The 22,456-nt window shown below is 32.0% G+C and overlaps 1 protein-coding gene across 3 annotated transcripts; it reads right to left on the reverse strand.

Annotated features, from left to right (window-relative positions):
* Positions 1-688: 688 nt before the first annotated feature.
* On the reverse strand, positions 689-22,276 carry LOC106056913 (coiled-coil domain-containing protein 57-like). 3 transcript variants are annotated; one of them, XM_056018876.1, is made up of 22 exons: positions 22,170-22,276; positions 20,793-20,870; positions 20,313-20,467; positions 18,122-18,290; positions 17,388-17,509; positions 17,131-17,219; positions 15,371-15,528; positions 14,450-14,524; positions 13,569-13,769; positions 12,954-13,112; positions 11,975-12,137; positions 10,955-11,089; positions 9,342-9,504; positions 8,202-8,411; positions 7,771-7,871; positions 7,091-7,291; positions 6,074-6,133; positions 4,955-5,183; positions 3,903-4,069; positions 3,587-3,680; positions 3,227-3,481; positions 689-2,149 (listed from the first exon to the last, which is right to left on the reverse strand). In XM_056018876.1, the coding sequence occupies exons 2-22, from the start codon at positions 20,864-20,866 to the stop codon at positions 1,965-1,967; spliced, it is 3,165 nt and encodes a 1,054-aa protein (XP_055874851.1). In that variant the 5' UTR covers positions 20,867-20,870; positions 22,170-22,276; the 3' UTR covers positions 689-1,964. The 3 variants fall into 3 exon arrangements, with proteins under 3 accessions (XP_055874851.1, XP_055874852.1, XP_055874850.1); XM_056018877.1 differs by having other exon boundaries at positions 8,202-8,402; positions 22,089-22,264; XM_056018875.1 differs by having other exon boundaries at positions 22,089-22,264.
* Positions 22,277-22,456: the final 180 nt, after the last annotated feature.

The raw sequence follows: 22,456 nt of genomic DNA on the forward strand, positions 1-22,456 counted from the left end.
ACATTCTTAAGCAACTATGTTACAGGAATGTAATGTTATTTCTTGAGCTGTTTAACAATTATAAAGACTTCATATATCAATTTGGCAAGTGGGTCCAGAGATCAAAATGAACAAAATCAGTTTAATATAATAATGAATGAAAATATATGCAACTGTGTTGTGTAGTGTGCATGTGTGTTTCTATGGGAAGAGGCTAGCTATGAAGTGTGAATGGTGCAAGAAAAGGGGCACTGTCATCATCGGTCTTAGTTAGAACAGACGACTGCAGAAAGCCAAGGCGAAAAGATGCGTTTTGTAGTGAGTTAGATGTTAAAAATACTATTTTATTTTTACTGAAGTCTAGTACATTTATCTCATTTTATATCAAGTTGAATTTCTCTATATTGTAATAAAAGTTCTATTTAGTTTTGTTCACAAAAGACGTTATTCAAGCTATTTCAAGTTTTATAAGTTAAGATATAATACGTCTACAGAGGTTTGGTTGTCTACAAGCAGTTTGGTGCTACAAGACCATCAACGACAAACTGGTTATAGATACATGCTATAAATTGTTGTAAGGTCCTTAGCCATAATTTCTTAACTTTAGAAAGGTGTCTCTGTTTTAAATGTTGAGATTTATTAATATCTCACAAAAACAATAACTGTGAATAAATGCAAAAAAAAAAAAAAAATTAAAAAAAAAAATAAATAAAGTTGTATGTTATACAAAATTTTCATTTTAAAAGAGAAATAATTTAATAGAGTGTTACAGAACAAAAATCTCTATGTACTTCATCCCCCCATCTGTCTTAGCAGAATAAAGGATTAGTACAGTACATTAAGCAGTACAGAGAGCTCTTGGACAATATAATACTTAGATTACAAAATAGTTTATACATATATATATATATGAAGTACATCCACTCTACTTAACAATCATTAATTAAAAAAAAAAAAAAAAAAAAAAAAAACTAATATTGTGATAAAATGTCCTAAAACATAACTTGTTGAAGGGAGACAATTGTGCATTGAAATAAATTATATCACAGTTTTTATTTCAATTTATACAAATAAATGAACTTTATTGACACAAGGCTGCGAATACAATGGAACTATTTGAGACCTAAATTCTAACCTAGGTAGGTCATTTCTGATTGCTATTGACACAGGCTATCTACCAAATCCTGGCTTTTATTTACAGGGGATTGATATAAGTGTCCAATTTCAGCCCATGATAGTCTCACTCGACATAAATTCATGAGGGGGGTTTAAGGGCACATAGCAAAGAAAAAAAAAAAGATTAGCCAAAATTAAAAAAAAACAAAGAGCAATGGCAGCAGTTGCACAAGATGCAACATTCCCACACCTTGACTGTGACAGACTTTTCAGAGTGAAGATCAAACTTTAAAGCCAAAATTAATAGGAAATGACATTGTAGTAATTATCAAACATTTCTGAGCAGCTTATTGTATAAATGGTGCATTTCTAATTTCATTATTGTTATACTACTGCAACACTGATACATTAAGTATAAGCCTCATGTGTGTAGGTCTAAAGACATTTTAATGTTACTTTCCATTCAACATGCTGCATGGTTGCTAACTCTGCTCTCAAAAAATAAATCGTGTTTAGAATTATTTAGCAGTTGTATGTACATAGAAAGGTACAATCTTCAATCTTAAAAAAATAGCCTTTGCATTAACCAAACAGAGATATCAGAAAATGACATGAAGGCAACATATTTTTGGTAAAATGTAAACAAAAAAAAGATAACATTTTTTCTCTAATACTTTGCCAAATTTTCCTGAGATACATGCACATTGCAGCACAGCTTCAAAGCATTAACATAACTTTGTAATTAAGTCTTGTGGAATGTCTGTCGAAACTTCAATATCCACTGGGATCTTCACTTATAAATTCTTTTTTTTTTATGCATGATAGGTAGACAAGTTGGTATTAGGTGCAACTTGTATTATCTTGAACTATCACCTGACGAAAGAGTCATCTTTGACATTATAGTTTCTTACTTTCTGTCTTGCCTGTGTAGGCCTTTTAACAGAAACCTTGGCTGTGGACGGCGGATGTCTTAATGCTGACTTAAGTTCTGCTTTTTGCCCTTTCAAGATAAGTTCCTCAGGGTTGTTGAACTTGATACTATCATTAGCCTCCCCTAAAAACAAAAATGGAAATTGTAATAAATTTTAAAAAAATAATAATAAAAGATAAAGTATGCAGTGACTTTTTTAATTACAATAACTGGAAAATTCTTTTTTTTTTTTTTAAGTGTCTTCCAGCTACATTTCACTAGTAAAATTTTAGGGGGTATTAAAGCTGATACTAATTAGTGCTAGTTTGACTTACAAGATCAATAAACGGAGTCCCTTTTCCAAATATTTTTTGCCTTTGGTACACTTTTTAAGCACACTGTTTTCAAAGGACTTATTGGCATAGATAAATTTTGAAAATCGACATGACAATTAAATAAATAAAAAAAAAAATTCATTTAGATGTTTGAGAGATAGTCTCTATAAATTTTTTTTGTCTATGAAGAAAATGAAATGATCTTAGAGTAAAGTTAAATACATTTTGTATTTTTTTCTTATTTTATGTTTAATTGTTTTCACCAAAAAAAAAAAACCCACAAAATAACAACAAATATTAAGATTATTTAAAATTTTATAAAGATACATATGGGCACATAACAAAGCAATGCAAGTCTTATTGGTTTTTAGATCACACTGAATCAAAATGTCAAAAAATAACTGAGAAACTCTAATCACAATATTTCAATTTTTGGGACTAAGATAAAATATTTTTTTTGTCCAAACAAATGATAATTATGTATGACCACAATTGTCCACCTCAGCATTACAAATACCATAACAAATATGATAGCAATGAAAATACAAGCAATGCAGCCTACTGAAAAGGAAAAAAAAACATGCACATACAACCAGCGCTTAATGAATTAAATGAATTGTGCTTTTATGTACTTTTGAGTGACTAAAAGTGGATTAGGGAAGTATTTAAATCTTTCTGTTCTAGCCTTAATGGAGAGTAGCCAAAAACTTCCTCCAGATTTGATTAAACTCTGGTTTAATGGGTGTTAATTTTCTTTATAAAGTTTTTATATCTTTTGGAAAAGCATCTGTCATGAAATACTGACACATAGTCGTAACCTAATAAAACAAGGTAAAGACTAATAGATTTACAACACCCTAACTCTGACCACAGTGAGATATCTGACCTGACTGCCGAGGATGAAGTACTGACACCATTTGAGCTGATGGCAGTTTGGTTGATCCCCCACTGGTGACTGACTCCTGCTCCAGCAGTTCCCATACTTTTTGTATAGAGTCACCTCCACCTGATGACATGCTCATAAACATACGTGAGTCCACTTGTCTAGCACTTAGTCCACCAGACTTTGTTCTTGGTGGAGTTGACTTAGCCTTTCTGGGTTGAAAATCATAGAGTGGAGACTCGACTCTATCACCGGAATCTGATGTGTAAAATAAAAATGTTAAATTTTTAGATAATTTAACATTTTCATCATGTTTTTTAACTTTAAGTTTAGCTTGCTAAATAATTATATATATGTATATACCACTCATATCTTTTTCAGGTATTTCAATGTTATTCAAAGCATGCCTAGAATCTTCGGTTTTCTCATTTCTAAATCTCTGTGCAAACTGGAGTTCCTGTTAAAAAAAATTTTAGGGACTAAAGTTTGAAAGTTTCAATAAAAAAAAATAAATAAATAAAAAAATTAAAATAATAATTTAAAAAAATAAACAAAATACATTCAATTTGATTTATTCACCCAAAACTGCCAAAAATAAATAGAAAATAAAATGGCAATTGCTAGATAGCTAAAGAAAAATTATAATTAAAAAAGTTACTTTTTATTTTAACTATCTTACTTGTTTGGTTAGCTGGTACTGTAATTTCTCCAACTCTGCCAAACGGTCGTGCTGTGACATTGTTGGCTGGTTCTCTTTAGATTCAGCATCATAATTAAGTCTTTTTAAATGGTCCACAGATAGATGAGCACCATTGGAGCTTGGTTTAGAAGGTTTTTTTTCTGATGCTATAAATAAGAAATCATGAAAAAAAGAAAATTTAGACTGTGTTGAACACATCCTCATTGTGTCTTGAGCAGAGAGTTGACAATGTTCAGGTGGAGGTAACAACTAAGTCCAGCTAATGAACACATGCGAGAGGCCAACAATGAAATGAGACAATCAAGAGTGTTGACGATCAAAACATCTAATCCAGTACTGAAGGTAATCTGACTATGTCTTCGCTGTCACTAATCAAATAACCAAGTCCAACAACTTCTCAACAAAGCCTGTCTCCAATGACGATAAAATATGAACTGTTTTTTATTTTATAACCAATCCTAGTCTTGTTTTTTTTTATTACGTTATTGTCTCTATTCAAAACCTAACCCGAAATACACAAAACGAAATGAATCTTAACACTTTACGCACCAAATTCCTAATTGTAAACAAAGCATAGCCTAAAACATGAAACAGTTGAAACAACAAGAAATATCTCAAGATAAAAGTAGCCATTATTTAAAGCTAGTTATTTTTCTTTTCAACATTTTGTAAATAAAATGTAAACAATAATACATAACTCTCTTTATGAAAAGTTAAGAAAAGCATTCTGAAAAAATAAACCCCCTACAAAAAATCTAATTTCTTAAAGAACATTTAAAGAAGGTAACGTTTAATTAATCAATGCAATTTTTATTCACCACATTTGCATGGTCCTTATTACAATGTCAAAAATAAAATAGAAACTCGTAATCACAATATTTGGATTATAGTGAGTTTCTGTAGCCAAAGAATACAATGAACATTTCTAAACATTCCAAAGTGTGAACTATAACAAAATTTTAGTCTTAGCTACAAGCAGCAGAAAATCCCTTATGGTATTGATTGAAATCATGGTTAGTCGCATCACTTACTTGCTACCTTGAGTTCAGTTCTCAGCCTGTTGTTAGATTCAGTCAGCTGCATGTTCTCTTTGGCTAACTGAATAATTTTTGCAGCCGCCAACTTTAGTTTACTCTTCACATCAGTTGCACTGAACTTGTCCAGTTTACTCTCCAGAAAATTATTGACAGATTCATCAGCCGCTGTAGTGGTTCGACGTAACTGGCTGATCTCTGACTGCAGCTGTTGTATGTACAGTTCCTGGAATGAAATAGAAAGACCTTTTAACAAAGCTTCTCAAAGTTAAGTGTAAATGAATAGTTGTATACAATCAAATGTCAATGTTTTCAAACACTACATGGCTGACTCTGTCATATTCCATGCTTAAAATAAGATACATGGCCCATCTCCACTATTCAAAGGTCTAATTGAAGAAAACTTATGACACATAAACCAAAAAGAAATTGAAATGATTCAGAGATTCAGGTCATGTGCATTTACTTTAACTATACAGAAACTATTCAAAAGAAGCAAATGTCCTAACAAACCAAGTTCAATATAGCCAAATAAAAAAACAGCAGAGAACTTAGAACTACAAAACAGATACTGACCTAACAGGTTAGACTGCGACAAAATGAAAACAAATATTCAAATAATTCAGGATGAGTGTTAAGGAGAGCTTAACATTAAGAGAGGAATGGAGAAAGATGGTCAACAGGTCATGTGTGGTGACCCAAATGTTCAACAGTCTTAGGGATATGTCAAGGTGAACATTAATAGACGCAGAAATGAAATTTCATAGAGAAAGTAAGAGCAGAAGTAGTACTAAAGTGTTTCAAATCTTCCGTTTTCTTTCATTCAAGAAGTATGCAGCTTGTGAACAACTACAATGCTACAAGCTTGGCTACAACATTAGTGATTGCTGAAATTAAGAAACTTATAAGCATACTTTTATTTACACTGCACAAAACAGCAGGTCTAATTTTCACACTGGATACATTTTTACAAAGCAAGTGATAGATTTTCAAATTTGACTTTTACAGATTATTTTAGCCATTAAAAAAAAATGCTAGACCACTTTTTATACTTACCTTTGCGACATGTTTTACTGGTTCTTAAAATCTAAAAATAAAACAAATGTCTATTTTTACCTGAGCTCCGAAATGAATGGAGGGATTCGCTTCAGCCATTTCCATTTTCAGGGCAGAGAGCTGCAGACAATAAGAAGAGTTCATTATCTTTTTTACTTTCTTAGAAAGAGAGTTTGAAGTGAAGAAAAAACAATGGACAATGGAAATATAAAAAACAAAAATCTAATCCCCATTAAAGAAGTTCATGGTGGTTTACAATTTCTCATTCTATTTATTTCTTGTCATGCTTCATTATTGCACAACCAAGTTCTTCTATTAACAGAACAGCTCATGATTTCTACATGAGATATTACGCCAATTGTTCATGTATATCTATTTATTCATTCAACTGTTACTGAATATAAAGAAACATTTGAGGAGTCAAGTGCCGTAATTCCAGCTAAAGCCAGTGTTTAATATAAAAAGACATAAGCCAAATTTTATTTTAAATTATCAAAAAATTCTAATGGACAGACCAGAGTTTTCACTGTCAGGCCAATTAGGCAGTTATTTTTTTCCCCAAAGATATATATAACTTTCAAATATCTAGCAAAATCATTAGAGTCATTTTTTGAAATACAGGTCCAGTTTCCATTCATTTTTTGAACTCATGAATAGTTTGCAAGCTAATAGAAGGAATTGTATAAACAGAGAAAACATTCTACATGTGCTTATAACAGAATATTTGATTTTGACAAGCACAAACATTTTTTGTTGAGTTGAAATGATAAATGATGCAAAACAAATGCTAGTACTTTAAAAAGAAATCATTAAATCACTTAGTATTATTTAGCAAACAACTAATTGGTTGAAATTAGGATATGGATTTAAACTACTGAGAGTATAGAGGTTACAGAACAAAGTGGAAAAAACTATGCATCAAAATAGGATGAAAGGTAGGCTACATCTAGAAGAAAAGTTAAGTCAATATTTTTCCCTTTCATTGGTATCAGTGCCCTTAGATTCCCACTACAGAAAAAAAATGTAACTGAAGTTTTCTCAAACTAATGATTAATAAAAACATCATTTTTCAATTACCTGATTTCCTAAAGCGACAAGTTCTTCATTTCTTTCCAAACTTGCACGGTGGTACTCATCTGCTTCCCTGCGAGCCTCACTCAACAAGAGTTCAAGGTCAGCCACTCTAGACTTAAGTCCATTTATTTCTGCTTCATATCTTCGACGACACGTACTCAATTCATAAGTTAACTGGTCAATCTGAATTTGCTTTTGTCTTGGCTATAGAAATTTACTACAATAATTATAATTTTTCAGAGTACCTTTTTAATTGCATTTAAATCACATTACATAAACTGTATTTGTGGGCGTAACTTAAGATGTAATTATAAACTAGAAAGTTTATTTTTTTTCAAAATAAAACCAGTTTTTTTGTTCTGAGACCAGCTTTTTTTAGTTTCAAGAAATCCTTAGAACACTTTTCATTCTGAAATATCTTCCTTTCAACATCCATGCAAAACACTATCTCGTTGAAAAAGCTATATGTCATTACTAAAGTTACTTTACAGTATTCCCCTATGTACATTAATTATCCCAATGAGCTTTAAAATTAGTGATAGTGCATGAAAGAATAAAGACTAAACTTAAAACAGATAATTTTATTCAAATATGACTGTTCAAAATAATGAAACTTAAGTTCTTTTTTCAGGCCAAAATATTATCAATGTAATAAAAAATTTGACACTCAATAACCAACAAACCTGGCTAGAAATATTTTCCAAAGAGTTCTCCAGAAAGGCAATGCGAGCTTGCTGTTTTTTAACACTCGCTGCCAATTCAACTTTTTCAGACCTCAAGTTTCCTGTTGCAGATTTTATGAGAGAAAAATAATAATCAGTCATCTAAAGATTTATATAGAAAAAAAAATTAAATGTTTTATAATCCGTGTTTTAGAACAAAATTAGACAAACTGAATTATCTCATTATATGAAATATCTTGCCAGTAGAACACACAGTGTTACTTTAAAAGGTCTTTTTTTTTATAATACACGACCAAGTACAGTGATATACAATGATAAGAAAAGGTTTAAAAATACACAGGTTCAAAAAGCAAGATACATTAAACTAATTCAGAAATAACATTAAAAAAAGCCCCACAACAAATAATTCAAACAATTATGTCTTTTAATACCTATTGATGCATTAAGAGCCAAGATGTGATTTTTTACTGCAGTATTTCCATCCACTAACGTCATGACTTCACTTTGATCCTGCAGGCTTGGCGCAGCATTCAGAGATGGAAGATTCAACTTTCTGCTATCTTTCAGCTTTTGCTTAAGTTCTTTGTTTTCTCTGCGCAGTTCTTGAAGCTCTTTAGAGAAGGTGTCTGAATCTGTCAAAACTTAGGCGTGAACATAGAGGTCGTCAATGCAACAGCTATAATAACAAATCCTAGTAAATCATAGACTAAAAAAGATCTTTTTTTTAAAAATGATTAGTTCCACAATTAACTTTCAATTTCAAGATTTACAGAGGATGCTGCTTTTGTGTGAGCTTATCTCCATATTGAGTTATTATAAGTGTTCTGTGATTACACTTGAAACTAATTGATTGCCAATGGTTTTGTTTTACTCTGTTATCCAATCCCTAAGTAAGTCATGATTTGACTTGCTAGTACTTTATATACTATAAACATCATTACAAATGTTCAAATAAATGCCCTTAATACTTTGTGAAAAGCTTTGTTTTTAAAATGATATTCACTGATTTTTGTTTTATGCCCCTAGGGTAAATATAAAACAATATAGCAATATCTTATTACTGTTTTTTTTTAAATCAATTATCAGCTTACACATGTCAGATTAAAGTAGAAATGAAATTACTTTAATATCTTACAAATTTATTCCATATTAACTTTAACAAAAATTCAATAGTAAAGAATATTAAGTTTTTTAGGCAGGCAAAACTAGCAATAACCATCCATATTTATTATTCTTTTGAGCAGATAGAAAGAAACCCAGGATCTTCACTAGACAGTCAAGTGCTCTACCACATTGCTCCATCACCAATTTTTTAGAAATTTGACTAAAATATAATTTTTAAAAAAAGGATCTACAATGACAAAAATTAAGGTATGCTAGTTTCTAAGTAAAATCATAAAAAATAGATTATTTTAACTTAAGATATTATAAAAAGATTAAGATATAAGCCAGCTGTAGCTAATTAAATATAAGCCTCTCAGAATAGTGAGTTTTTGTCATTATAGACTATAAAAAAGCTTTACTTTGATATATGCATGTTTATTGTCAAATTACTTGTTAAAAGAACTTACTATTAGAATATTTAGCCGAACTTGATTTTGGCATCTCCCCTCCCAGTGCTTCCATTTCTTGTCGCATGTGAGATATCAGCTCTTTTAGGCTGGAGTTTTCTTTCTGCAGTTTCTCTATGTATTCCAAATCTTCTTCATCATTCTCCACAGACTCAAGGGAGTACTAGCATGAGAAATAAATAAAATAAAGTCATTTTAAAAGTCCATCAATACTACATGAGTGGCAAAGCACTTGGCTTCCTGACTGGTGGTCCTGAGTTTGGATCCTGTTGAAAACTGTGAATCTTTGGAAGTGGGGGAAAAGTAAAGAAGTTGGTCGTTGAGATAGCCACATGACACTGCCTGGTCATGCGGTTTGTATGCTGGACTGTCGTTTGGATTTATCGATGGTCTTGGGTTCAAACCCTGCCCACTCCCATCCCCGTCGTCCTGCGGGAGGTTTGGACTAGGAAGTAAACTGTCTTCAACTCTGAAGGAACATCTTACATTTTACAACAAAACAAAACATTTTTTATACTCTTGTTGACAGTCTGCCACAAAAACAGATGACCTTTACTTCCGCCCTATAGATTGAAAGGTCTATATTTTACTTTAAAAAAAATATATATTTCACAATTCACTGTATGAGTCCCAAATATAAACATAATTTTGGTTTGGTGCTTTTAGGTTGGTTTGCTTTTAGTGTCATTTTGTCAATGAAAATAAAATGACATATGAACATTTTGGGGTCAAAGTTCCCATTGTAGGTAGGTAGAATTAGGAGATGCCCCTAATAAAATGGACTTTGAACACAACACAGAGTGTGACATATTTAGGATTGACTTAAGGATACGTAGAGAATATGCTAAGATCTACTATGGAACCCTTCACACAGACATCTCATGATGGACATTAAACAGAATGTCCCATTTGTGTCATTAAATCATTGAAATGATACCCTGCTCTTCTGTTCTACATTATGGGGTTCTGTCTGTGTTGTTGTAAATTAATTACAGTAAGTAGCTTAGTAATCAGCTAATGAAAAAACTGCATTTAATTTTTTTGTGTCAGATGTGCCTATAGAAAAAAGATGATTAAATCCTAGCAGAATGATGTGTGGGATAGGACAAACAGGTTTCAAATCAGGTAACATCAAGATGATTTTTCTTTTACAAATGTCTGATACCTTACAAAATGTTTAAAAACAGGGCATATAATATTAAAATATCTGTCTTCAAAATACAAACACAGGATTTTTTGTTGAGTGATCATTTTGAATATAAAGGAAACAACAGTTCCTGCAATCAAATTTTAAAAGCTGGGCTCCTGAGATTGAACCTAAATGAAGACAAGGATTTTGAATTTCGTGATTTTTAGGACGCCCCAGAGTCCACCCAGCTCTAATGGGTACCTGACTTTACTTGGGGAAAGTAAAGGCACTTGGTCATTTGCTGGCTGACACCCTGCTTGTTATCTTTTGCCAAAGAAACAGATGACCTTAACATCATCTGCCCTATAGATCGTAAGGCCTGAAAGGGGAACTTTGACAGTACATTTTTGTTACCTTAAATCAACAGACACAGCACACTTACACCAAATATTTATTCAAATTAAAAAATAAAGCTTAGACTCACTTTTGTAAAACTGTCTAAAGGAATGTCAGCCTTCTTTAAAAGAGTACGTAGCTGGTCTCTCTCTCGATGAAGAGATTTAATTAGAAGAACCTTATGACGGAGTTCTCTCTCCCTTTCTTTCAACAAAGCCTCAGCCTGGTATTTAAATAAATCAGTCCACTTAGTGAAATAAAACAAAATATATCATTGTAACAGCATAGCTGTCAATCTATACCATACATACCAGCATTCCTTTTTTCTGGTGCCGTCTAGCAATTGTAGGTTCATAAATAAGTACAGACATCTTTCGTGAGTTTTAATTAACAACAATATTATATCCCACCCAACTCGATTGGACTCTGATCTCCAGATCAACAGCTACTCACCAACCCCATATTAAAGTATGTTATCATTAGAATTCAAATGATTAATACAAATATTATTTCACAGAAATCTTCAAAATATAAATTTGATCACTTTATTTAGTCCACTTTAGTGATTATAACTGAAACATTTTAGAATTTCAAAGTTTTATAGTAAAAAGAAAAGGTAAAATAAGAACAAAATGTGAAATCTAATATAAAATTTTAAAATCTGAATGTTTCTCTTCTAAGTTAACCCAAAATCCTTACAAGAATTTCACCAAAAGTATTATAGAGGGGCACAAACTTGACTGTGAAGCATTTAAAATAGAAAAACTGATATTTCAAAAAGACCTTAGCTAATAAAAAAAAAATGATGGTCTATCTAGTAATATGGGATGCAAGGTCGAGAGGCTAAGTACGCTTGAACTTGGCTTGGCTACCTATGAAGGGGGCTCGAGGTTCGACACCCGACTCAAGCAGAGTTGTGCTTACTGAGGGCCTAAAGGCAGCACAGAAAAACCTTCTCCCAAATACCCCCTACCCCCACTGGTCCACGAACAAGATTGGACCATAGCGCTCTGAGCATGCTATAAGCATGAAAGTACCACTGTATCAAAGATATAATTATTAATAGCATGCATATAAAATACTCTGAAAATGGAGCTGTAGCCCTTACATCATTTCTGGCAGTGGTCAGTCGCTTGATCAAGTCCTCAGACTTATCAAACTGTTGTCTTTCCAGGTCTTCACACCTTCGCTGCCAGTCCAACTCAGCTTGAATCTTGGCTTTGTCCAGTTTCTCTTCTCTCACAGCTGCGTCTTTCAGTTCATTTTTATACCTAACACACAGAAGAAGGAAATTTATAAAACAGAGAAAACAAGTTTAGACTTGAAAAATGTAAAAACATAAAAATGATCAAATCAAATGAAAAAAAAAAAAGTATCAAACAAGTATTACAATAAGGTCAAACAAAAATACCATTCAAGCCATTGATGCTATATTTTCACTTATAAATTTTATCTCCAAGCATAATTTGAAGACATTTACAAAAAATAACAACAAAACAATGAATGCTATAAAAATAAAAACTTCATTTCCGAATGTACCAAGCTAGTGAAGTCTTGTCAGTGCCAAAGTCTTAGCAACACAGAATGTAAGAATGAAGTAGATGGGATTAAAATACTTCAGAAAGTAAAGAGAACCTAAAAACATTCTATGTGAAACAGACCTAGCACTAAAAATGTTTAATTTCAAAATTGGAACTAATACTTGATACTAATACTTAATACTTAAATAATCTCCAAATTTAAAGACGATCCATAAAGGATTAACAATGTATGTATTGGTATATTGACATATTGCATTAAGCAATGAATTTCAAGTGTCTAAACTTTCCTTTCTTTGGTATAATATTCCATCACAATTTTAAAATTTTAGTTAATTGACTGACATGGCTCTCAGCTATGTTGGCTAACTCACATGTCTCTCAGCCATGATGGCTAATTGACTGAACATGTATAGGACGTAATCATATTCTTTTTTGAAGTAACATCTATATTTTATAAGAAGATGGCTCTCAGCTATGCTGGCTAACTGACGTGTCTCTCAGCTAGTTAAGCAAACTGCTATGACAGCTAACTATGATGGCTCTCACCTTTCTAAATCTTCTTTTCTCTGGTCTAGCTCAAGTTTAAGTCTCCTCTGCTCTTCCAGTGCTGTTTCAAGTTCAAAGTCTCTGTTCACATGCTCTCTTGAAAGTTCTGCCACATGTCGATCCCATTTCTCTTTTATGTTTTTTATTTCTTCTTTCAAGCTATGAAATATTAAATGTTTATATAAAAATATGCATAAATGTATACATTCATTCAGCAAATATGAAATGATAATACAAATATAGATTTTGAATTGTCAAAGTATATAGGTAAAGCAATATGGTTAAATATATTACCCTTAGAAAGGTTTAAAATGTCAAGTTCTAAGAACTAGAAGGAAATGAGAAGGCTGACAGACTCGCCAAGAGTGGGAGAACAAACTCACAATTAAACATTGCACTCTACACAGACGAAATGAAGAAACTAATAGTAAATAAAATAAATGAGAACTGGACAAGCTCTCATCCGAAAATCCGAATCACAAGAAAGATGATGCCTATTATAAGCTATCCCGACAAGATCAACGTCTAATCTTTCGACTCAGGACCGTACACAACAGAATGAGCATAAAAAGGAGAACGAAGAAGAAGAAGTCAAGTTCTATTCTAATAAATTACTTTTCAGTCTGCATTTCTTTTTCCTTTATCAGATCTTCCTTGGACCATTGGAGTTGTCTCTCCCTGATGCGAGAATCCTCCAGCTTGGCCTGCAAGTCTTGAATTGTAGCAGCAAGAGATTCCTCTTTCTCACGATAACCATTTTTCACCCTTTCTACTAATTCCTCTTTATCTCTCGTCATTTTATCCATCTCAGTGAATCTTTGGAGATAATCAAGAAATCAAATTGTGACATTTTAAAAAGATATACATTCAAAAGATGAATTTGATTTTAGCAGCCATATAGTTCTAAAGGCACTGAGGTAAAATATTTTTAAAGTAATTTGAAAAGTATACATTTATTAATTCATTTATTATTTACAAAAAAAAATGATGATGTTTTTATGTTATATATTATAAGTAAGATTTTCTTTGGCTGCCTAATCTTGTGGCATGCATTTTGAACTGCCATCTCGATGATCCTGGGTTTGAGCTCAGCCAGCTGGCATCCTGTCATCTTGCAGGAGTTTGGGTCAATTCGGGTAAGGATGTAAAGTTCCCTCTGCAGACCTTGCAATCTATGAGGCAGATTATATAAAGGTCATTTGTTTCTGTGGCCCACTGAGTGTTGTGTGGCCAGCACAATTACCAACCACCTTTACTTTTCCCCAACTAATGTCAGGTACCCATTAGAACTGGGAAGATTCAGAGGTGCCCATAAGATCCCAAAATTAAAAATACCAGTCATCACCAGGATTCAAACCTGGGACTCTTTGGTTTGGTAACCAAGCGCTTCACCACTTGGCCAGCACAACTCTGTGGCTAGGATGTAGTGTTATTCAATATTCAATCCTGAAGGAACATGTCAAACAAAACAAAAAACTTTGTCACACATTGCTTACTTCCTTTGAAAATCTTCTTGCATCTTTTTCATTGCTGCCTCACAAGACGAGAGCTTATTTTTTAAATCAGAAATCCTAATGAGCAAAGTGAAAAATAAAATAAATACAGACTTAAAAAGTAAATTTCTTTGTTAGGTAATTATTATTGCATTTGTTTTTGTTTTTTTTCCTATTTGCAAAATAAATGGTAATTGGATATTCTGTAAAAACCTCAATATGGTATATATTATGTGTTAATCACTGATGATTACTGATATTTATTAGATGCAGAAAGATGTTTGAAACAGAAAAAATTAAGGAAAGTTTCTAAGAGTAGTGTATTGTACTAATGTGCTTTACAATGATATAATTTTGTCCTACGTATGATCCATAGTGAATGTGGAAAATTTATTCCTGAGACATAATAATGCTAACAAAACAAAAAAAAACACAAAAAACTAAGGTATTGAGAATACTGTGAGTCAATGCCCTCATGTATAAGGTTGAGAGATCCAAAAACTTCCTTCCCATGGTGGCCTCAAATAATTCAACAATGTTTGGGTCTTTAAATTTTTCAATGTCATATTTAATGTTTGGGTCATTCTATAGGCTTGCGATTCTTTCTTTAATTTTAATTTCACAGTCATCAAGACCATGTCATGGGTCACTGCCAATGTCAGCTCCAGGGAAAGTTATGGTTTTAGCTTTGTTGATGTCTTATAAATACAAAATATATTACATTATGTTCAAATGTCTTAGAAGGTTGGATGTGTGGGAAACTAGGATATTGTTAGCAATCAAATATTTTAATACTTAGTAACCAGCTCAAGATATTCTCCTTAGCAATCTAATAGTCTAATACATAGTAACCGGTTCATTAACATCATTAACAAATATTATCAATACAAAATTTGTCAGGTTTTAAATATGAAATATACATACTCTGCATCTTTAATGGCTGTTACATCACTCAACTCCCACTCCTTCTGTTTCAGAAACTTTTCCAGCTTTCTCTGAGCATCTTCCACTTCCTCCACTACGGCTGTTGTCTTATCATGACTTTCTCTGGCCAGTTCCAGCTCTTTGGTTATAACTTTCACCTAATACAATGGAATAGATACCAAAGTCTGAATGTTGTTATTTCCTTTTTTTTTTTTAAATAAAATAAAACACATATATATTTATAAAACTCTACAGGCAAGACTTATGCCTAGAGAAGAGAAAGAAAAGAAAATACCCTATGTGGAATGCATGATCGAGAGGCTAAGTACGCTTGAACTTGGCTTGACTATCTATGAAAGGGTCTCAAGGTTTGACACTGGACTAGAGCAGAGTTGTGTTAACTGAGCGCCAAAAGGAAAAATCTTCTCCCAGATACCCCCTCCCCCCACCAATCCACACAAATGAGATTGGAACAAAGGGCTCTGAGCATGCTATAAGCTTGAAAGTAGCACTATATAAAAGCTATAATTAATTTTATTTTATGTCCGAAAGTTTATGTCACAAAAGAAACTGCAATAGATTGTAAGCAAGTTTAACGAGGGTGATATTACAAGTGATTTAGTACTCAGGTGTCTAACTAGTACAGAATAGGAATTGCCAGGCCACAAACAAAGAGCAGTCTAGAGATTTTGCATGCTAAAAGTGTTATGAAAACAAGTATAAGAATATAAGAAGAGATAAAAGATAATGTCATATTTAATGCCCTGGTTCATAGGCTTACACGATTCTTTTTTAATTTCCATTTCAGTCATCAAGACCATGTCATGGTCACTACCTATATCAGCTTCAGGGAAAGTTCTAGCTTCAGCTTCGTTGATGTCTAGAGTCTAGAGTGGACTCATAAATGCAAAGTATATTATATTAGGTACAAAAGTCTTATAAGGAAGGTGGGATGTGTGGCTAACTTGAACTGCTTGACAACTTATCAAGGCGATTGAGGGTTGAGCATATAAAGGAATCAGTCAGTAAACAAGTGCAGAGCCAGCCTTTCAGTTCTGATGATTGTAATTAAAGAAACTACTGCACCTGTTCATATAGTGTTTAATTAATTTAAGCTCAAGTGATTGTTTCATGGTCTCTGTTTTATTGCATCATGAGCTTGCATCACTTTCAGGTGAGAATAAATAACTGCACACATTGTGATAATTCTCATGGAAGTGACAATCAAGCTTCATTAATCACCATTATCATCAAACTCCATTTGAGTGAGGGCTTGAGAGGCTCAAATCCTCTCTGGCAAAAGCCCTGGACTGAAACCCTGCTGTATTGCGTAGTGCATAAGTATGACCATACAGGTTGAGAATTTTCGGTTTCCCAGACCTGATGAGATGGAAATGAGCAAGTCTGGGGCAGTCAAGAAGAATATGAGATGAGGTTTCCTCTTCTTCCCCGCAGCGGAGGCATGGGGAGTCAAAGTTTGGCCTTAGCCATAAGAAATATGAGCCAACAGGACAGTAGCCTGTTCTGCACCATGCTATATTAATTATAATTAATCATAAATTCATTTGATTCAATCATTACTGTTCAATGTACAAGATTTAAGTAAGTTAAGATGTTATTTTGATTGCATCTTTTCTAAATTGCATCTATTTTCTTTTTCTTTAATCTCTCAATTTTTTTACTACCTGAAAAGTGAACACCTGAATCGATGCACATTTATTGTGTTATTTGTTTGACATGACGTTGTTTATAAAACCTACCTTCAGTTCATACTCAAGAGCCTTCGTACTGACTTCATCAAGCCGCAGTTTAAACTCATGCTCTCTTTTTTTCAGTTCGTCTTCAAATTCTTCAAAACAATGATGAACAATTCAACCAAGAGAATGAGACAAATGAATAGATGAACTATTTAAATTACAATACATGACAATTGACAAAGTCATTACATTGCAAATAACTATTCAAATATTATTTCCATAATTAGTAAGTATAATAAATACCAAATACAAATTTATACCCATTGTGAGCTCCCTCTTTTGAATATCTAATTCATTCTGGACGTTGGTCAGCTGTCGCTGTAAGTTTCTTCGAAACTCTTCGTACTCTTTTCTCTCATCTAACAGCTCTTTGTCTTTGTAACTGACCAGAGAAAATATTTACAGATAATAAACTGTAGCTTTAATGTCATCAATAGGGCTTTTGACTCTGTAATTATTACAAAGTTTATAAGCTGCTTTTGATTTTTCCCCACCAAGATCTTGCCATGTACATCTTGAAAACTGATTATGATTAATTAATTATACCCCATGATTAATTAATTATACTTAGATATCCCAGCAAAAATGACAAATTATCATGCGCTCAATAGTGATGCTGCAGGGATGTTGAGAAGACACATGCCCTAAGTACACATAGCAGTACTAATAATACTATTAAAAGAAAAGAGAGAAAGATTTAGGACAAGGTGGCTAATACAACTGAGATGTTGAGCGATCATGGATAGGAAAAACTATAAGCATTATTTGGCTTTGTAAAAAGTCAACTAAGTAAAACATCATAATAAAGAATCAGAAGATTGTTCTTTCGGCAAGACTATTTTAATAAAAAGCTAAACATTTCACACAAACAAAATGAGTTTGAATAAAAAGTGTCACTGACCTAGAAATAAGTATTTTTTAAAAATTTTCTGATGACCTTAACCACCTCACTCCGTGTTAAGACTAAACAAGATTTATATAGAAATTAAAAAACCTTTTATAGTTGTCAACTTCAACTTGTTTCTCACGAAGTCGCCTCTGGTAGTTGGCCTGAAGCTCATCTTTAGTTTTCTCCTCTCTTTTGATCACATTTTTCAAGTCGTCCAGATGTATTTTTAGCTCACTGATTTCAGCATTTTTTTCATTTAGTGCATTGCGGATTTCTATCAAATATTAAACAGTAAGTAACATTTTAATGAAATAATAATATTTATTCGAAAATCTTAATGAATGACATTAAATCTGAATATCTTAAATGAAATAATAGCATTAATTTGAATATCTTAATAAAATAAGAACATTAATTTGAATATCTTAATGAAATAATAATATTAATTTGAATATCTTAATGAAACAATAACATTAATTTGAATTAAACATAAAAAATTGAATTTGTTTTAATTTACAATGCCAATTAAGTGTATTGATAAATAAAGTTTTGCAACATTTTAAGTACTTCTCTAATGCATCAGCCAATTAATTTGAAGTGCCTGAAGCAAAAATAATTGTCTTTTTTTTTTCTAGTTCTTTGAAAATAAATAACTTAGCTTTAGGTGTTCAATCTAAACTCTCATTAAACAACTTTTTTTCAAAGTAGCATTACTAGGTCAAAGAAATCAAGAAAAAAAAATTAGGATGTTGTCGATGGTAAGACTGCTTATATAGAATATTGTTATTGACCCTTTCCCCGTATTCCGAGAATGCTCTACCAGACATGCCTACCCCTAAGACCCAGAATGTGGAGCACTCAGGTTGAAAATGTGGAATTTTGGGCCCCAATGTGGAACATATGCGCGTTTACGTTTGTCAGCCATACTGTACGCAATAAATAAAACTTCAATTATAATTACTTTAATAACAATACTAGTTTGCTTCTTATAAATTAGATGTAAATAGTATAATATAATTAAAAGTAAGAAAACCTTTAATTCATAATTATGTCCTTTGGCTTTGTTTGAAATCAATAGTTCTAACTCCTATGTGATTATTCTAGATCTACCGGTACTTGATTATCTATCCTTTTCTAGGGCTCTACTCTAGTCACTCTAGAAGTTGTCTCTAGTGCTAGATCTAAAATAATTTAAGAGTGTCTACTAGTAGCACTAGTCTAGGACTAGACCTACATCTAATAAGTCCTCTAAGTCTAAGAACACAGATTATAATAATTATATTATAGATCTAAATATTTATGTCTAGATCTATGGACTTATTGAGAACTAAATTTATTACATATGATAATGATACATAGAAATCTAGAGATCTATCACCTTCTAAGTCTATTTGAAGTATTTCTCTAGATACTAAGATAGATCTAGATTTAGTATCATCTACTGATCTAGTTAAATCTAGTAATCTAGTGCTAGATCTAGATACCACATTTAGATCTAGGCCTTAGCCTTACTGTGTCTAAGTTAATTAATTACATATTTAGATCTCATCTAGGTCTAGGTCTTGATCTCTAATAACCTATTTGAATAGAATTACCTAAGAAACCAGTTTAGACGTTAGTGTTAGAATAGTGCCTTTGTCGGGAAAAGAAAGGGATTTGAATGGAAAATTAGGCTTATTAGCACTTACTAGATTCTAAGAATAGATCTAGACCTAGAGTACTAGATCTAGATGTAGATGTAGATCTAGATCTGTGTCTAGATCTAGCTCAACCATATCTTCGTAAATTTAGGACACACCGGGTCCGGGAGGAGATGAAATGTAAACAATAAACACAGACCTAGATATATTTTATTTTACATTCAGTATTTTCATTTCGCATTATTTATAAATAATGAAAAAATCGACGATTTTTTTTTTGTGTCGGAATTCAGACTTGGCGGAACAAAAAATCGTGAATGCGGAACGGCGGAACATGTGAGCTTTTTTGATGCTTTTGCGGGATGGTTCCGCATAATGCGGGACTGTAGGCATGTCTGCTTTACCCTTGGTTGACCCGCCATACCACGACTCCACGAGGTCCAAAGGACTAGCAAAGACCCTCCTGCGGGGAACAGTACCAGGGAAAAGAACACTTAAGAATAAAGACAGAGGCATGAAGATATTAAAAACCAGTGGGGTACTAATAACTCTCATGCCCTTCAGTCTCTTACAAGACAGCGAGGCGAAAAAAAAATTCCAAATGAGAACATTAATATTTTCACTAAAGGTAACTATATCAAATATTATGCCATTACCTGCAAAAGATAAATCATATTTTTCTAATTCTCTGTCTCTGTCCTCCAGTAATTTTAAATTGTATTTAAAATGCTCTTTTAGCTCATTAAATTTAGAAATTGTTTCCGAGAGAGCCTTGTCTTTAGTTTCACACTCCTTCTCAAGTGTTTCAATTCTAAATACCAGAAAAACAATAACATTATTAGTAGAATATGTAGAGCAGACATTGACAATTATCAATAATTAAAAAAAAAAAGAATATGCAAAACCAATTAATACACTCAATTATTAACATTTTAAAGAAATAACAAAAATTAATTATTTTAAAATTCAAAATTAATAAAAAATATATTTTGTATTGGTTTCTTATATAATTTAGGTTAAAGCAGCTTGGTTCAAAGAAACACTGTCTTGTAAGCCGAAATTTAATACTTTTCAGACATTCTAAAAAATAATCATACCTCTACATAGATGACTTTGCAATACAATATATTTCCTACCTAGATTCAAGAACTTGGCGCCATTCCTTTTCTTTCTGATCAGCCAATGTTCTCCATGATGTATTTTCATCCATTGTCCTGTGTTATAATTTTAATTTATTTAGTAAATAACAAAGATATGAAACAAAAAGGTAAAAGTGTATAAACTTCATTTGTTTTGTTTGTTTTACTTTGTCTCAGGGGACGATAAAAGGCGTGGTGTTAAAGTGTAATTAAAAATGATCCTAAATGCCTTTAAAATGTATCTACTAGACTCAGAATCAGGCATTTATAGTCTGTTAATACAAAGAGGATTCAAAGATCCAAAACAGAAGAAAATGAAAGCTCCATATACAGTGTTCACATGACTTTCGCAGAGCATATGTTCCAAGACTGCCCACTAAAGTCTAATTTTCATACACTATTTTTGTATATATATACAGTATAGCAAGACATCCCCTAACACTTTGAAACTCTAAATAATCTTCCATTCCCATAACAACCTTTATATAAATTATTATATTTTGTATGTTGTATTACAGTTTAGAAAGAATTGGTACAATAACGTAGAGTAATGTTTGGTACATAATATTTAGCAAGCATCTTGGGAATGTTTTATAATGAGAAACTATTCACTACATACAAAAACTGTGATAAAAAACACAAACAAGTGGGATGAAGGCTGGTAGATATGTGAGAAGGATTCCTTGTTTGGTACTATGACCAAGCGCATATTCAACCAGAATGTGCTAAACAACTATTTTGGCCAATCAAAATTTCAGTGAAATTAGTTACATTTTATTTTGATCTATAAACTGTTAACTTGAGATCTATAGACAAACTATCTAGTGACAGATCTAAACATTATGGTTCTATAATTTAAATATAGATCTATTTTCTAGATCAATAACTATCTAAAAATTCCAAAAATAGTAATATATAGGCCTATATATATATACTGTTAGTAGTATGTCATACTCATGAAAGTGACAGATAGTGTCAATAAAAATTAAAATCATATGTCTAAGATTTAGTAAGAATCTCATAGTCATACTATAGATAGATCTAGATAGTTATATCTCAGACGTCTCTGTCATTGTGATTATTATCTGATCTATGTATTATGTATAAACTTATATATAGTCACATTATGCACATTATTATATATTAATATACTATTTTATATAAATAAAATTAAGTTATTTAAGTAGACCTATATTAATAATTAACTAAATTATTAAATATATTAATAATATTATTAATTATATACAATATAGTAATATAGTATATAGACTACAGATAGATCTAGATACATACTACTATGGTAAAATAGATGAGTCATATGAAATGCTCCGATCTCAAGAATTATATTTACAAGATCTGGTGCATTTAACAGACCTATGATATCGTAAAATTAATTTAAAAAAAGTGTCTAGCAGCAGGACCTCTTCAAGTCTTCCATTTTAGCTTTTTTTTTTTTAACCTAACAACCACTCTTTAGCACCGAAGATTAAATACGTATAAACTTGACTATTCATATGAAACCGTTAGATCTACATTCATATATAAGTCTATGTCTACATCTATATTTTAGTGAGCTGAAAGGTGGTCGACGTAAAAGAGAAGCCTCACGGAAGCCAGCCTAGGCGCCAACTTGCTTTAATTAACTGACATAGAAGACCTGC

This window comes from Biomphalaria glabrata, chromosome 2 (assembly GCF_947242115.1).
Source record: "Biomphalaria glabrata chromosome 2, xgBioGlab47.1, whole genome shotgun sequence".
Classification (NCBI taxonomy): Eukaryota; Metazoa; Mollusca; class Gastropoda; family Planorbidae; genus Biomphalaria; species Biomphalaria glabrata.